The 17,397-nt window shown below is 48.0% G+C and overlaps 1 protein-coding gene across 1 annotated transcript in view; it reads left to right on the forward strand.

Moving 5' to 3' along the window:
- Positions 1–1,502: 1,502 nt before the first annotated feature.
- SETD1B (SET domain containing 1B, histone lysine methyltransferase) overlaps positions 1,503–17,397 on the forward strand; it is a 29,585-nt gene continuing 13,690 nt past the window's right edge. The window contains exons 1-6 of the mRNA XM_063315353.1: positions 1,503–1,632; positions 1,802–1,956; positions 2,362–2,460; positions 2,817–3,087; positions 7,204–7,316; positions 10,731–11,900. Coding sequence (XP_063171423.1) covers positions 1,548–1,632; positions 1,802–1,956; positions 2,362–2,460; positions 2,817–3,087; positions 7,204–7,316; positions 10,731–11,900 — 1,893 coding nt within the window. The 5' untranslated portion in view covers positions 1,503–1,547. The remainder of the gene's footprint in view (positions 1,633–1,801; positions 1,957–2,361; positions 2,461–2,816; positions 3,088–7,203; positions 7,317–10,730; positions 11,901–17,397) is intronic.

Below are 17,397 nucleotides of genomic sequence, written 5' to 3' on the forward strand. Positions count from 1 at the left end.
AAGGCAAAACAAAAAGTTATCCTGACTTTTTTTTGCCAGACTTCACGGTTCCTACCTCTGTGTTTACCTCGTTACCACGGAAGGGTTTAACTTAAAAGATGGCCAGGACTGTTAAGTGTTTAAGACTTATCTAAAAATGTATACTTCAGGCGGAGAGACGAAAGCTTTCAAAAATAGAAACACACCGAAAAGACGTATGTATTTACTTTTTTTTGCTCATTCAAAACGGGGACTGCTGGCTTAAGGGCGTGCCATGACCTAGTTAGACACGAGAGCAAGATGGGCTCCGAGTCAGAGGGAAAAATCCGGCTCTTTCTCCCGTCCTCCTCCTTCCTCTGAGTCCTCTAAAGGTGGCCAGACTCTGACTCGGGCGGGGAGCGCTCCTGCCCGGGCCGGCGAGGATCCCCGCGAACAAAGGAAAGCCCAGCTGGCCATTTGATTCCATTGCAGAAAAATGGCCGGCCGCCCGGCCGCTCCTCGGCTGTCTGCGGGAGGAAGCCCGTCGAGCCGCGTCTAATAACTCAAGCCCGATGCAAGCGGCGCCCTGATTGGCTGCGCCCGCCCGGGGCCTCCAACCAGCCAATTACCTCACCACGGCCCAATTACCAACCCCAAGCACAAGACGAGGTAAAGCCACCCCGAGCCCGACGAAGCGACCCGCGGAGGGGAGGGGGAGCGGAGGACGGGGCGAGGGCGGCCGGGGGGGGGGCGCGGCGGCGGCGGGCGGGCGGGCGGCGGCGGGCGAGCGGGCGAGGGAGCCTGCCCCGCCGAACTGGCTCTAGCCGACACAAAATGGAAGGGCCCGCCTGATTGGCTGCGCCGGACCTTTCATCAGCCGGAGCTGCTACTTTGCCTGCCTGCCTCCCGCCTCCCCGGAATCGTGAAATTGACACATTGTAACAAAACAGGGGCGCCCCTTCCTCCGCCGCCGCCGCCGCCCGCCCGCCCGCCCGCCCGCCGGGGAGAGGAAGGTGCCGCTGCGCGCGGCGTATCGGCGCCCGGCCTGGGGGCCCTCGGGAGGTGACTCCCCAGGCGCCAACGTGCCCCGGCCTAACGTGGCCTCGGCCTCGCCGCCCCCCGTCCCGGCAACTTCGCCCCCCGCGCCCGCGCCCCTGCGCCCGCCCCCGGCCCCCGGCTTGGTTGGGGAGGGTTCCCCGCCTAGGTAAACGCAGTCGGCAGATTCCAAGCGGGCTGGGCCGCGCCGTCCGGGCGGGCCGGGGCGGCAGGCCGGGGCGGGGGGCGGCGGGGCCATGCCCGGCCCCGTCTTCCGGGCGGGGCGGCGCGGCGGGGCCGGGCCGGCGGGCCGGGGGCTGCGCGGCGCGGCGCGGCTGCCGTGAATGTGCATTCGGCGGAGGGCGGTTAGCCATTCGCCCGGCGGCTCCGTAGCGGAGAATTGTGGGATGCCCGCGGAGCCAGCCGACGGCGCACACGCACGATGTTGGGCGGCTCGCGCGGCGGCGGCGGGCGGCTTCCCGGCCCCGCGTAATGTAGCCCGCGGCCCCGCGTGAGGAGCAGCCCGCGGCCCGCGGCCGATCGCCCGGCGAACAATGTCCTTCCGTGAGAGCAGGGCGGCGGGCGGCGGCGGAGAGCGAGCCAAGCCGAGCGAGGACCCCGGCCGAAAGCTGAGTTCAAGTGAGCGGGGCCGGGACCCCCTGCCCGGGCCGGGCCCCGCGACGGGGCAGCGCCGGCTCCCGGGGCCGGACGGGGGGGCCGCGGGTGCGGGGGGGCCGCGCCGTGACCCCCTCCCTCCCCCTCCGCGTTTTTTCTGACTTGGCCCCCCCTCCCCGCCCGCTCCCCCCAGGTTGGATCAACGGCATGGAGAGCGGCGCCCCGGCGGGTCCCTCGGCCGAGAAGAAGAACCACCACTGGAAAAGTTACAAGTTGATCATTGACCCGGCTCTGAAGAAAGGCCAGCACAAACTCTACCGCTACGATGGGCAGCATTTCAGCATTCCCGTAAGCGGGTCCCCCTGAGGGAGGGGCGCCAGGAAGGGCCCCCCGTGCCCCCCCCGGTATCGCGCTCAAACCGGGTCCTCCTCTTCCTGGGCAGAGAGTGGGGCTCCCCTGACTCGGGGAGGAAGCCCTGACCCCGGAGGGCAGGCTCAGAAGTTACACCCCCGACCCAGCCGTGGCCTGTCAGAAAAAGTGGCAGCTTTATGGCTGGAGGGTCCCCGGCCCCGTTCAGCCTGGGGGGGCATCTACTGTTCTCTCCCCCCCCCAAAAAAAACAACAACCAAGCATGCCTTTCGATTTCCATGTTGCCACTCTGCAGGGTAAACTTTTTGGCCCTGTGAGGTTTGTACCTGGACGCGGGTGACATCTCCCCAACCTCCTCCTCCTCTTTTTCTTTTTTTTTGGCAGAATCCAAGCCTTGCCCCCGTGGAGTGTGTCGAGGATCCCAGGATTGGACGAATATGGACCAAAACGAAAGAACTGGAACTCTCCGTCCCTAAATTCAAGGTACGGGCTGAGGGGACTGGGCTGCTGTTTGCTTCCACCGTGACCACTTGGTGTTTATTGTTTGTTGAGCAACTGGGGTAGCCGCGCTGCAGAGGCAACAGAGTGAAGTTGAGCCTGCTGTTTGACAGAAGTTGGGTTAATTAATAAGGGCATCTTTGTGCATTGTCAGTCATTTTGCAAACAAGTGATGGTGGATGCAGAAATGGGGGATTTTGGGGGCACTGCTGGGACAGGAGGCAGGGAAATGCCTCTCCGGGTCAAGAGATGCTTCTTCAATGGCTCTTTCCGTTGTGTTGTTTCCCGCCCCCCTCCCATCCTGCCTGCCGCTGTTTGCGCGCCTGTAAATAAATCTCCAGATTGATGAGTTTTACGTGGGACCGGTGCCTCCCAAGCAAGTCACCTTCGCCAAGTTGAACGACAACATCCGTGAAAATTTCCTGACCGAGATGTGTAAAAAATACGGCGAGGTGGAAGAAGTGGAGATTTTGTACAACCCGAAGAACAGGAAGCACCTGGGAATCGCCAAAGTCGTCTTTGCCACTGTGAAAGGCGCCCGGGAAGCTGTTCAGCACCTGCACAACACATCTGTCATGGGCAACATCATCCACGTGGAGCTGGATACTAAAGGTGGGGAGCTGTGGACCGTTGCTCTTCCACCCTTCTCTTCCCTCCTGTTTTTCTTTCTCGCCTTTCCCCCGCCCTGCAGGGAGGTGCGTCTGCAGATGGGACAGGGAGGACTAGTCATTAATTAAAAGGGGGGACTGTTAAATGGCTGCCACTCCACCCCCCTTGCCTTCCTGGGCTTTTGGTAGTCACGTGGAATTGGACGTGTTGTCTGTTGCTAAGAGACAGCCCTGTAATTTGCCAAATGCTGCCATCCTTACCCACCCTGACCCAGGCTTGCCAAACTGGTCCCTCTGCACTTCTGGGCCCACAGTATCCTTCGCCCTGAGCTGGAACTTCAAGGACAGCCCCAGCGGCGAGATGGTGGGGGTCAGAGAATTCCCTCTAGAAAACAGCGTCTGAGGAAATAATCCGAGAGGTTCACCCCCTCTAACAGGCAGAACAGCAGAGCCCGTCTTTTTCTCTAGTCCCTTTACTGTGGAAATCAATGTATTCTTAAAGGGGACTGCAAAAAAACTCTCCTCTCTCTCTTAAAGAGACAGCGCACTCTTCTTTCAAGTAGGAAGTCTGTAAGGCTGACCCTGCCAGGCAGAGACAAAGCGATCTAGGTGCGAATGGGATGATTTGTATAATTCCTACATGTATAAGAAATATTTTAGGAGTTGGTTTTAATTTTTTTTCGTAATGTTTTTTTTCCCTCTTCTTTTGGCCTGGAGCAAGGAAATGTACATTAGTCATTCAGACCAATTTGTTACTTTAGTGTATAACATGTAACTTGTTCCTTGCCTTTGCTAGGCGATTATTTTAAATGTAAAAAGAAGGGGAAATGTTAAGTTTTGGAGCAAAATGGTTGAAGAGCATATGGAATGAACCAGTTATTTTTCTTGTGTAATGAAATACTGACTTGTTTCCTCCGGCTTGAAAAGCACTTTTGCAAGAGTTTGAAATTGCATGTGCTTCCAATGCTAAGTGTTGGAAATCAGCTTTGGTTCTAGTTCACCGACTTCCAGCTGAAATGAAATATTTTTTCTCGTGTTGTGACATGAAAATTCAGACATGCCTATCAGAAAAATGGATTCATCAATGAAGGGAAAATATAGGTCAGGGAGATTGCTTTGCTACTGAGTGTACTTTCAGCGTTATTTAGAGGCACCCTTGCATTAGTTCTGACTAGTGGCACATAATCAATAAACAATATCATCATCTGTGGTTTTAGCTCTGCTCTGAGTAGTTTGTGATACATCAGTTAAGCTTTAATGTTTTCAGCCGAACCCTAAACGTACTAGTTTGCAGTAATTCCAGTGAGTTAAACAGAGCTGACTTATGAGAACTGTAGCCTGAAGTCTTTCTGATTTAAAGACACGTTCACAGTTCTTAGGTAATCGCTTGACAGTTCAAGCTGTCATTGGATGAAACCTCCCTTTAACATTTTGCATGTATTTTGACCGTTGCTGATAACAAAAATGAATTTTTAGGTTTCTAATACTAGCCTTTGAAACAGTTAATTGTTTCCTTTTTTTAGATTCTGACATGTCCAGTATTTTTTAGTTAATTATATGATGTTCAGTACTAAAGAGTGCATTATGTTTAAATGTTAGTTGGGCCTCAGAAGACTATAACACCAGAGATCTTAAAGTGTTGCAGCTTTTATTGTGAGTCATTTAAGGTGAAACTTAGATGTTGGTTTATAGTAAGGTTTTTGCTGCTGCTGATACTGAGACAATAATGACACATTACATTTTTATTTTTCTAATTGGGACAGTAACCTGGCCACTGAAATTATCTGATTTTGTGCTTCAGTTGAGTGTGATAATGTGGTGTAGAGGCTAAGAGTTACTGGTGGACCAAGAAATCTCCAGTCAAGAGTTCAGAAGGTGGTCTGTGGAATGGCTTTTCAATCCCCCAGCCTGTGTTATGGGCCTCTCCTGCAGGACTCTTGTCAGGTTAACTAAGAGATGCGTGGGAAGTACATGCAACATCATACAACTGCACTGTGATTGCAAGAACAGAACTCAGGAAGAGAGCGAGGTTCATCTAGCTGAGCGCTTGATTCCCCCAGCGGCCATCCAGACGCCCCTTTTGGGAGGCTCAGACCCTTCACTCACTGTTGCTCCCAACATATGGCATTCAGGACATGCTATAGCTGAACCTAGATAGAGGTTAGATCACAGCCATTAAGAAAACTTCCTTCTCCATGAATGGAGGAAACGTCCTGCCCTTACTTGGTGACTATCAGCCACTGATTTTATTACTTAGGCACCCAGGATGGAAATAATCCCCCCTCCCTTTGTTTCTTTGGATTTCCACACACACACGGTCACTAATGGACAATCCCGAAGTGCTTTCTCCACTTAAGGCATCATTTGACAGGATTAACAAATTGTTGGCTTAATCATGGTTAAAGAAATAACCAGTGTTCTGGATTCACACAGCACATTAAGCCATAAGCCATAGTTTACAAATCTTGGCTGCTGGGTTCATGCCGTTGTAGCTTCGTGCGGTATGCGATTCCTGCCTTTATAAATCTCTTCTCGGACCCCTGTTTCCTCTCCCTTTTTCCAAACTTTTTAGAGGAAAGCCTCTTCATCCCCTGAAGCATCTTCGTTGCATTTTACCACATCATCGGTAGCTCCGTGGCATCTTTTAGAAATGAAATTTGTGGCTCATAGGAATGCACTCTGGTCCCAGGAGGATCGATCTACCAAGTTGCATAAGGCTTGACAATATTAGCTCTTTTATTTCTCGCTCCTTTGCTAATTACTCTGCTGTCAGCCCACTTTTGCACAGCACCGCTCCGCTGCCGGAATTGTATTAGTGCAATAGCTTTGGATTCTGCTGCCATGCTGGTATAACAGCATCGCTCTGAGCATGGAGCTAACCCCCTTTTTCTTTTCCTCCTCCTTTGCACGGTAGGTTTTTGGACTGGGTGTTGAAGATTTCATGCATGTGCAGGAGGGGGCTTATTGCCCAAGTGAAGATGCATAGGTTGGCAATCTTGGGCAGGACCATGCAGAAGAGGAAATATTTGGCTTTTTTTTTTTTTTTAAGGGAAAAGATGTGTTTTCCTAAAAACCAAAAATGTGCCTAACGTAGGCAAAAGAAGTCTCAAAATCTCCAAGAATTGGAGTTGGACGCTGACCCCTCTGTGGCCACTTAGCAAAATGTGCTTTCCCATAGTAATGCGATTTGCTTAGGTTTGGCATCACATGTTGTGTGAACCCAGTGGTTGCAGCTTCCTTTACCGACCACAGCTTAGCCTGACAGCAGTGGGTGAGCACATGTGGGGCTGAAGATGGTGTTTGTAAGTAATTCAACATCTAGAGTCGTTAAACTGTTTCTGCCACTGGCTCTCCCGAAACATGGTAGGAGAAAGCAGATTCTGGAGCATTGAGCCCTGTGATGAAGAAGAGGGGATAACTTTGCTCTGCACTAATATTCTTTTAAACCTCTGAAGTTTTCACTCCTCACAAGGAAAGCAGCCTGAAATTAGATCCATCTCCCTGTCAAGCCCTTCTCAAAATATATTTGAACTGTATCCCCGTTATCCCCTGGATGTGCTGCCAACTGATGAGAATTGCAGAGGGATCCTATGAAAAGATCCAGGTTGGAGGGTCTAAATCAGCTAATCTCTTGGAAGACTTGGGAGCCAATGTGGGTCTTGGTTAGACCATGTTTGTGCTGGGCGACCTTGAGTCTCGCCATTTCTTTTCACCCAAAATATCTTGAGTTCTTCTGGGGATAAAATGAGCAGGGATGAATCAGAGTTCTTTGGAGGAAAGGTAAGATAAAAAGTGGAACAAATCAAGCAGCTGCTTATTCTTTTCAACTAAGAAGTATTTTGCAGAACGAGACCCCGATAAATGAATATTGAGTAGCAAGTGGTGTATTTGCAGTGTTTCTCAACTGTGGCAACCTTAAGATGTGTGGGCATGCTGGCTCGGGAATTCTGGGAGTTGAAGTCCATCCATGCTGGCTGGGGAATTCTGGGAGTTGAAGTCCATGCATCTTAAAGATGCCATGGTTGAGAAACACTGCTCTAAAATGAGGGTTCTAGATCATCGTTCTATACTACCTATTGCCCATCCATTTTCTTTAATAGTGATTTTATTATCTCTCCAGGTGAAAAGCGCATGCATTTTTACGAGCTCCTTGTGAATGGGCTCTACACTCCGCAGACCTTGCCAGTGGAGAATGAACAAGATGCATCACCCACCGTCAATGAAACTCTGCAGGTATGTTTGGCGCTTGGTAGATGTTAAGGGATGCTCTGTGCTTGGCACATGGGCTAAGACCTTCATTCACAGCCAGCCATGATTTGGGTATACTGGTCAGCCTGCCTCAGGAAGGACATGGCTGAGATTTATGTCAAGCTAGTTCTGGTCTTCCCTTTGGCAGCAGAACTTTAGAACGGGTACAAATCACGGTGGAGCTCTAGGTTGTTGTTAGACATGCTAATAAAAAGAGGGTTTGTAGTGCAGACAATCATCCTGTGAATAACAGGTAAAGTAAGTCTTTAGGTGATTAGGTTGCTAATTAATTTAGCATGCTGCCAATTGATATTTATTTATATACACTATAAAAGTGACTCTGGGTGGTTTAACCTTAAAAGTATGCTGGCTGGGGAATTCTGGGAGTTGAAGTCAACTCCCAGAATCTTAAAGCTGCCACATTTGAAAAACACTGGTTTAGGGTATATATTCCATTCTCTAACAAAATATCCAGGGTGGCCTGATACTACTTACCTTTTTTCTGACTAACATGTCGAAATCCCCTTGAAAGTTGCCGAGTTCCTGTTTTGCTCCTGTTGCACTCAGCAGATAGCGCTTAGAAAAGTTTCTAACAGTGCAGTGTGTTCCTGACGTCTGCTTGATGCATATGTTGACTGGCGGTTTTTATAGATGGTCAGTTGACCAAGATAAAATCAGACTTCATTTATCTTAGAAATCTGCTTTTGAGTTATGAAGCAGGAATATTTGATAGAACCGAAACTGGAAGAAAGCACAAACTCCGATTTCACCCAGTGCCCAGATCGATAAAAAAAGCTTCATCCTAGTTAGGGGGACAGGATCTCATTTCCACATTTTTAACCCATCCCACCTGAATTAGGTTTATGGGCACCAATGAAGAAGTCACCTCTGCCTCCTAGTCTGATTTTGAAATCGGGGCAGGAGAGAGATAACTGTATTTAAGTAACGTTAATAATTGAAGTTTGACCCTGTCCGTTTTGGACAAGGAATACAAAGAAAAACCAGCTGTGCAAAACACCACAGTGAGTGGCTAATAAAACAGAAAGCAAGCTGTGTTTCCTGAAGGTATCACTTGCTTTTTCTTAGAGGTCCTTATTCCGTCGGCTAAGACAGAAAGTCATTTAAATTAAACTGGTGTGACTAATAAGTATGAATAGCTTCCATCCATTGTTAAGTATTTAGATTTTTCTAATAAGAAATTAATGAGTATTTTAAAATATCCCTGTGAAGGTTGTGTTTTCCTCCCTGGGGGAGGTACCTGTTGCCTAGATTTTTAAACACCTCTTTAAACAGCTTTTTTCCTTTCTTCAGTCTTCAGTCTCCAAATGCTTAAACTGCATAATTCTACTTCATCAGGCCAGTGTATGCAAAAGGCAGCAGCCGGTTCTGAGCCTTGTCCTCTTCTTTATCACTTTCATTTCCTGCCTGCCTTTTGGAAATTTGGATGAAAAAGCTGCGAGGATGGCACCATAATCTCAATTCTGCAAGAGCTGAATTTTCTGTTGAGCAATTTCTCCTGGGTTCCCTGACAGCTGTTTAAGCATCACCCCTTGTTGGAATACGGAACAACTGGACTTTGGCAGTTTCCATGGATTTTTTTAAAAAAAACACAGCAGTGTTTCTTCTACAATTTGGTGACTTTATTCAGAATTGTAGAAGAAACTTCCCTTTTCCTTAGCCTCCTGTTTGCAAAGCTGAATTGATCCCTTGCTCTTTTCATCAAACCGTAGTTCGGCATTGGCAAATGATCATCCGGATTATCGTTCTGCATCAGGACTATATACAACGATTTATTCTTAACTTGGAGGCGATCACTCTGGTGTAATTTCCTGATAGAGATAGCGAGCAACGATAGCTCCATTAAAACAGTGCTAGATACTTTAATTTCCTTACTTACAAGGCTAATGCTGTGTTACTTTAGTCCAGGGATCACCGGCCAGCCAGACATTTTGGACTTCAACTCCCATTGTTCCTAACTATCCATAGCGAGAAATTATGAGCAATGCCGTTCGAAATGTCTTGGTGGCTTCCCCCAGCTTTTATTCCTTTTCTTAGATATTAGGGTTCGCTTCACGTTCCTCATGCTCAGCTTGAAATCCAGCCTGACCAAGCATCTCCCACTGGGTTTCTCTACAAAGCCAAGGAATTTTGGAGAGATCTTTCTTGCCGCCTTTTACAAAAAGACTCTTGCGTTGAACAGCCTGGATTCAGGTGCGCTTACTGGTGGGAAATAACATTACGACCTTTTCCCCCAGATACTTGGCGTCCTGTTTCTTTACAGTGTTGGGTTTTATTGGCCGTGGCCTAGCTGTTCCCAGTTTATTTGTTTCCGTATATATGGCTGCCCATCTCAGCACTGTAGTTTCAAGATTGATTCCTGATGCCACTGCATGAAAGATAGGGGTAGATGACACACACAAACACGCCATTACATGTATTTTGTGAGGAGCTTGTCATCAGTGTCATTTTGAAGGTTTCCGTTTCGTTTTGCTCTGAAGCTCAGACTCAGAGCCCTTCTGGAAAGGCTGCCGAAGAAGATGTCAAAGTAAATTTTGATTGACAGCAGTCCGTGCCTGGGCTTCTGGTTCTTAACAATCCGTATCTGGAAACTTTCCACTTGCCCTGCTACGTCTTCTGGGTGTTTTATTATTCAAGCCCCAGCTTTTTTTTTTTTAACAGAGTGTGTTTAATTCTCTTTTCTTGCACAGGATTTTTGAAAAAAGACAGGTAAATACATTAGGTGAAAGAGTGGCTGCAGCATCAGGAACTTTTTGTGCTGGAGCTGCGTCGCCTTGCCACATTTCTTGCAGAATCTAAGGAAGAGTTTCCGCGTATGTCCGGTGACTCCTTCAGTTACTCTTGGCGGTTGCCCATCTGACCAGGGTCAGCAGCTGAGGAGACTCCCAGCTCAAGCCATATCCCGGCGGGGTGGGGGGGTGTTCTACTGCGAGGACTCGTGTTTTGTACTTGCTTGAAGGGTTGGTTTCCACGTCCACTTAGCTCATTCGTTCAATCTGATAACTGCATTTTTTTTCCCATACAGATTTTTCATTGAAAGGTATTTGTTCTCTTTGGTTTTCTAGATGTGGAGGTATGTGCAGTGAATGCAAGGAAGATGGGTTAGTAGAAAGCCTTAAAGTGGGCCTTGAGGTGGTTGGCGGTGTTAAAAACGGTAATAAAATTAAAGGACCGTTTAAAGGAGCCAGCTGCACAGTCTGAAGGAGGCTGACCCCTCTCTCTAGGAGGCAAAGGGACTGCTCAAGATATTGATGGATTTCTTTTCTCCCCATAATCCGATCGTTCCTTTAGACTCCGCCTCCATTGCATTTATCTGTGAATGGACAATTCTTCGAGTAGGGCTCAGCTGTTGTTTACAGGTTGCCTTTTCCTTTTTTGCAGTTGGCCGATACTCTGAAACGCCTAAAGGACGGTAGCCTTTCTTCTGTAGGATCATCCACTACCCCAAACAGCAGCACCCCATTTTCCCATGATACGGCCTTTTCCAGTTGTCGGCAAGATACCCCAAACTCGTACAGCCAGTTTACCCCCCAGTCCCAAGGAACTCCCCATACCCCGCGTCTAGGGACTCCGTTTTCCCAAGACTCGGCCTACTCTAGTCGACAGACGACGCCTGCGTACCATTTTGGACAGGACTCCGGGTATAAACCCAGGAGGCACGAAACAAAATTTACGGATGCGTATAATCGGCGTTTGGGTCACCACTACGTACATAACTCCGCAGGTACTTTCCGAGGCTCCGAGCATCAGTTTGGTGCGTTCAAGTCCCATCAGCAAGAAACCGTGCAATATTCCCACACGTCTCCCGTCAGTCACTCAGGTGCTCCAACGTACAAGTCTGCCTTCTCCCCGTACCAGGCCCCAGCAACGTACCCCCAGCCTGAAGAGCCCCAGTTTTCCCAAACTTCCAGGGAAGTTGAATACCGGCGCCCCCTGCCCCCACCTCCCACAGAGGCGGCCATTGAAAGTAGCACAGCTCCTCCTGTTGAATTCGTTCCTGTGAAGGAGAAACCCGAGGAACCCCCCCCTCTTCCAGACCCTAACAGTCTTAATGAGCCAACGGTGGCAACGTTCACCCAGACTCCAGAGCGGAGCGAGACCCCCGGCACCCCCACGGTAGAATCCGAAATTCAGCCTAACAGCTTGGACTCAAGGATTGAAATGCTCTTAAAGGAGCAGAGAACAAAGCTATATTTTCTCAACGAGCACGACTCGGACAATGAGATTCGAATGGAAGGTAGTCCTATTTCGTCGTCCTCTTCCCAGCTCTCTCCAATCCCAAACTCGCAGCCCGTCTACAGAGCACAAACCCCTTCCTCGCGCCCTTCCAGCACTGGTTTGGAAGACATCAGTCCGACCCCACTGCCTGATTCCGACGACGACGAGCCCGCCCTTGGAATGGCTGCTGCCTGCCAGAACTCAAGAGGGGCAGCCGCAGATGCCAGCATCACTCCTATTGACCAGCTGAGTAGGACTTCCAAATCGGAGTCCTCTGAGGCGAAAGAAATGCAGCCTGTTCACAGCAGCCCCGTTCCAGAAAAAATGGAAGAGGTAAGTGGGGAAAATAAGCATCTGTGGGCATTGCTGATGTTCCACCTTGCCTGAGCATTCCATTGGAATCTGCACTCAGGGGTATATAGTAATAAGCGTGGGGGAATATTCGGTTTATAAAACCCAAGATGCTCAATTTGTAAAAATTGGATCCTTCATCCTGCTTGGATCTTACACCATTTTCGGAATGGTTAGACTATACGGGAGATTTGGGGGGGGGGGGAAAAGAATTGTTCTGCTTATACTCGAGGACACTGATTTGCTAATATTGGAAATTAAAAAAAAATCCCAGCCAATGCTGTATAAGCCTTGTGATGGAAATTCCCCTCTATGTCAACAGTTTTGAGTTTAGTAGAACGATGCTTCTGTTTTCCACAGTGCAGTGTACTTCCCATGGGAAACCATGTTCATCCAGGGGTGTTTTTGTTGCATGGAATGCAAATTTATTTCTAGGAGCCATTGATCTATTGGACAGTGAATGTTTTTGGTTCTCTTGAACATTTTTTTTTAATTAAGCAGTTCACGTATTTTTGTGAGTGTTAGCTTTAAATGTATTGCCATAAGCTGTCATGAGTGTTGTTTCCAATAAAACTGTGAGAGGTGATGGTAGCTAAACACCTGGCTGTCACTGAAAGAAGAAGGGTGGCTTTGTGGAACCCATTGATAAGTGACTTGGAATATTTGCAAATCTTTAGTTGCATTCAGTCTGTATCTATTTACACCTCAGTCCTACTGAACTTGATGGAATTTATTCCCTGTGGATATATGCAGGATCCAACTGCGTGTTCCTTAAATATATAGAAGTATATTACAGGTGGTCCTCACTTGACTATCACAATTGGGACCGGAATTTCAGTTGCTAACCAAAGCAGTCATTAAGCGAATCTAACCCAATTTTATGACCTTTTTTGCAGCGGTGATTAAACGAATCTCTGTAAGGGTTAAGCGAACCATGTGGTCGTTAAGTGAATCACGTGGTTCCCCATTGATTTTGATTGCCAGAAGCTGGCCAGGAAGGTCAAAAATGGCAATCACGTGACCACAGGGCACTGCAACAGTCATAAATGTGAACCGGTTGCCAAGCGCTCAAATTGTGATCACGTGACTTCAGGGATGCTGCAACGGTTGTAAATGTAAGAACTGGTCATAAGTCAGTTTTCAGCACCGTCATAAGTCTGAACTGTCACTAAACAAATGGTTGTTAAGCGAGGACTACCTGTATATATGAATAATTCTTGTCCTGGCTGCTGCTGTGGTAAACTCGATGGCTTCCCTTCCCTTCCCTTCCCTTTGTGGGTCTGAAGCTCAAACACTGATGTGGCTTTCTCTCTGGAAACATGAGCTGTGGCTATTCCAGCTTGTGAATGCATTGGGAAGAGAGGGGCAAAAGGGCTAGAAAAAGCAGAGTTTCGGGTTTCAGCCATTGTGAGGCTCATGTCTGCGGCCAAGAGTTTCCAGCTCTCCTGAGCAGGTGATCGCAAGAATGAGCAGAGATGCCAGATATCTCTAAAACTTATTCCACGCTGGAGGATTTTATGTCCTATTCAGCTTCATCCTCTTTTTTTAAAAAAGTGACTTTTAACAAAGCTGTTGGAAAAAGTATACCCTTGCCATTGGCAGCTTTTTTACATGCAGAGTTTTGTGGGTGGCCTTTCATAGGTCTAAATATGTAGTGTTCTCATGGATCCCGGACAGTGTTCTCATTCAGATGGCCCGCCTGCTTTGTTCTCGGCTACCCTAAAAATCCCACAAGGGCAGTGGGACTTATTCCAAGATAGGTATGCATAGCATTATTTCGAGTCAGGTACGCATGAAGTTGCAGCCCACAGAGCCTTTGAATCATTCTTACAGCAATTCTCACTCACATAAAAGCTGCTTTTCATTGTCACAGTCCGTAAAGTTGGTCGTATTCCCAGATTACTGGTAGAGAAGGCACTTGAGAGAGAATTGCTGTTGCCCACGGTCACCTGGTGAGATGGCTGAGTTCAGTCTAGGTGTCCTAAGCAAGAGACCAGACCTGGATCACACCGGCCATGATTCCCAAGCCCGAGTAGTGAAGAATTTCCATAAAGAAGCTAGTGGGACTTCTTCCCAGTGGAACTAGCCAGCAACGAACACCACAATCCATGGGTTGCCCTAAACAAGCCAAAATTGGAAACCAAGAACAAACCACAGCATGTACCTCTGACCTGTTAGTTGAGGAACCAGCCATTGTTCCTAGTTCCCAAGTCACAGTGGAGGAAACATGAAAGGAATCTCTGTGATTTGCTTAGCCATTCCTTCTAGAAGGAGCATCTGACCAGTGCATACTGTTTGTATGGCAGGCCAGAATTCTTAACAGTGACCCATCTCTGAAATGTTCAGATGACTGACTTTGGAGATGTTGAGGCCTACATTTACGGCGGCAATGGGTGCAACATCAGAAGGCCCGAGAGACTGTCCTGGAGAAAACCCATCCATGTGGTCGCTAAGAGTCGAGCCTGACTTGATGGCCCAGGACCTTCCATCAATCAGTAATCACACTGGAATGAGAGTAGGGGGGCACATCAGAACAGGAAGGTGGGAACATCAGACATGGGAACGGAGACAGTCTAGCTGCAACTTAAGATCAGCCTCTTGCTTTTCGGAGGGCCGGTATGGAGCTCAGTTGGGACCTGTAATCATTATGATGGACCAGTCTGCCATACTGACTATCTCAGGCTGTTTGGTTAGTCAATATATGAAGAGAAATCTGAATCCTGGCCCTTTGGGGCTAAGTCTGCCATCATTGCAACAGGACGACCCTCACTACTGTTCTGCTGCTGGAACTTGGGAGCATTTAGCATGTCTTCTCCTGGTTTTATTCTATTTGGGCTTCAACCTTGAGGGTCCTAATGATACTAGACCTGGTTGGCTGTGGCATCTGTTTACAAAGGTGTGCCTTGCTTCGTCGGCCTTACCTTACCTTTTCTTCTCATCTGATGAACTTCACTCCATCAGTATAAATCCATTTAAGACAGCTGAAACGTTTGCATATTAAATATTGGAACTTTTCCTTAGGGATTCGTCTAAATCCCACCTTTGTTTCCTTTGAGGTTCAGCAGTGCTTCTTTAGATAGTTGTTTTACTGGTACCCTGAAGACATCTTGACATAAATTCTAGCCAGTATGTTGGTTGGTTGTGTGAAGGTTGATGTTAAGCCAGCTAAAGGTGTTCTATCTCTTGGCCCATCCTATAGTTCTTGTTGTTCATAACTGGTCGAAAAATACGTACTTAGTTGGAAAATGCTGCGCCAGCTCTTCCTAATGAACCCAGTAAAGATACACTGTCTTCTGTTGATTTACTGACTTGAACAAATGTAACAATTAAGACATTGAAAATTAGAAAACCAACAGAGCTGCTTTGATGCTCATGTGTCAGATTTAATTTTTGAGGCTTTCCAAGCAATGTTATTGTGGATGTCATTGTATCTTTTAAGAAATCACTGGTGCAGACTATGTATCTTGGATGTTCATCAGCCATATTGGAACATCTGAGAGCGGTGATTCCCCAGATAACCCCAAATACGTCATTAGTTGTATACCAGTAAGCATACCCTTTACGTAGATTTAGATAGCCCTGCATTCATACGGTAGTTGATTTTGTAATCCTAATTGGATAATAATTATCCAATTAAAATCCTAAAAAATAATCCAATAAATAATAATCCCAAAAAAATAATAATTAGGATTTTGTAATCCTAACTATAACTGTATTGTGTTTTTTCATTTGTGCTAGCACCTTAAATTGATCGCATTTTGGGCTCTTGGCAGCCGGCTCGCATTTACGACCGGTTGCAGCGTCCTGCGGTCACATAAAAGTGTTAGGCGATACAAGGAAGACCAGAAACCCATGGAGCCAATGCATCCCCTGAAAACCAGCGTGGCACAGGCTTTGCCTCCCATGTTGGCCGTAATGGGTCCACAACGTCTTTTTGGGAATCGGGACGCTAATCTGGGGGGATCCGGGGTGAGATCCAGCAAGTCTGGTGCTTCTATATTTCCTGGGCTAGCTGCTCTGATTCCTAGGTCTGTTCGTGCGCTCGGGTGCTTCTCTTCGGTCTGCCACAGTGATTGTATTGCATGAAGGAAGAAAGGGGGCGGCTTGACCATCTCCCCAGCTTCCTAGGAGACCAAGGAGGAACTACAGTTACAATGCCCGTCTCTGCAGTGTTTCCAGAACCACATCGTTTATAAACACAGGCCTCGCACATTCCCTAGAAGTTCCCCCTCAAGAGAGAGGAGTGTGCGTTTACACACTCTGCCCACTGCCCCTCTGTGTTCACCTGGCTGCTTCTCAAGTGTTCCTGTCTGTCCTTTTCCCCCATTTTCTCTTGGTGGGAGGCGGGAGCCCATTATGAAGCGGCACCTGAGCCTGTCACACAGTGTGGCACAAACACACACCACGGTGGCATTTCTCTGCAAGCCGGATAGTCTGGGGAGCGAGCGGCAATTCTCCGGAGAAGAGCTTGCTCCCTCCCTCCTGGTCCCCAAAGATCCGCTTAAGTTTCCCTCCTGCAGGGATTGAATAAAGCAACTTAAATGAGACCCGATGTTGTTCAATTTTCTTTCCTCCCAGCGAGGCGCCCTTTTGCGTTTTAACAAGCATCTGGATGGATTTGCAGCTGTCGTTGTACTATATGCATCACTCTCGGTCTCTGGCAGGTGACAGGCGCCAGACAATGGGGTTTTGCTGCTGGTGGGTTTCATAGCACAGGTAAACGTAACCCTAGACTGGTGTTTCTCAACCATGGCTGGCTGGGGAATTCTGGGAGTTGAAGTCCAAACAGCTTAAAGTTGCCATGGTTGAGGAACACTGCCCTTGACGAAGGACACATGCTGTGTTTAGATGCTTTTCTAAGCATAAACATGTAACAGATGCAAAGAATCCACTCTTGACGATCCTCTTGCCTGGTTTTCCTCACTGCTGTTATCAATCACGTTCACGTTTTACTTCTAAGAGTTACTATTCCTCAATATATGTTTGCAAAGTTGGTGGGCTGAATATCGTGATTCCAGTGATCTTGACTGGAAGGACCAATGGAAGGCAAGGTGAGGACCCCAAAGTGTAGGGTGAATTGGTGACTTGCAGGGATAGAGGTCAGCTGTTGGAAGGCGACTCTCTGGCTTGGGGTTCCAGCTGACCAGTGCAAAGTACGTCAGGGATGTGCGCAGAACGCAGTTCTTCGACCTCTGTGTTTCCATCTTCTCAGTGATGTCAGAACCATCTTCATAGGAACCTGGGAGAAGAGAGGTGGGTTGATCTAGATTGGGCCATCACGTAAATAAAAACGATGCCTGCAAGATCAGAATTAAAACTGAATCCCGTATTGCAGATTGGGGGTTCCAAGTGGTTTCTGGGAAGGTTGAAGGCCATTACTGGATGCATTAGTCCTATGTACTCTTGGTGCGTGTGGTCTCCATCGTGGTTCTTTGTCTACAGGGAGCATCATATTCTCTGAGGGATTCTGTGTGTTCAG

The sequence above is a fragment of the Candoia aspera genome, chromosome 15, assembly GCF_035149785.1.
Source record: "Candoia aspera isolate rCanAsp1 chromosome 15, rCanAsp1.hap2, whole genome shotgun sequence".
In the NCBI taxonomy this organism is placed as follows: Eukaryota; Metazoa; Chordata; class Lepidosauria; order Squamata; family Boidae; genus Candoia; species Candoia aspera.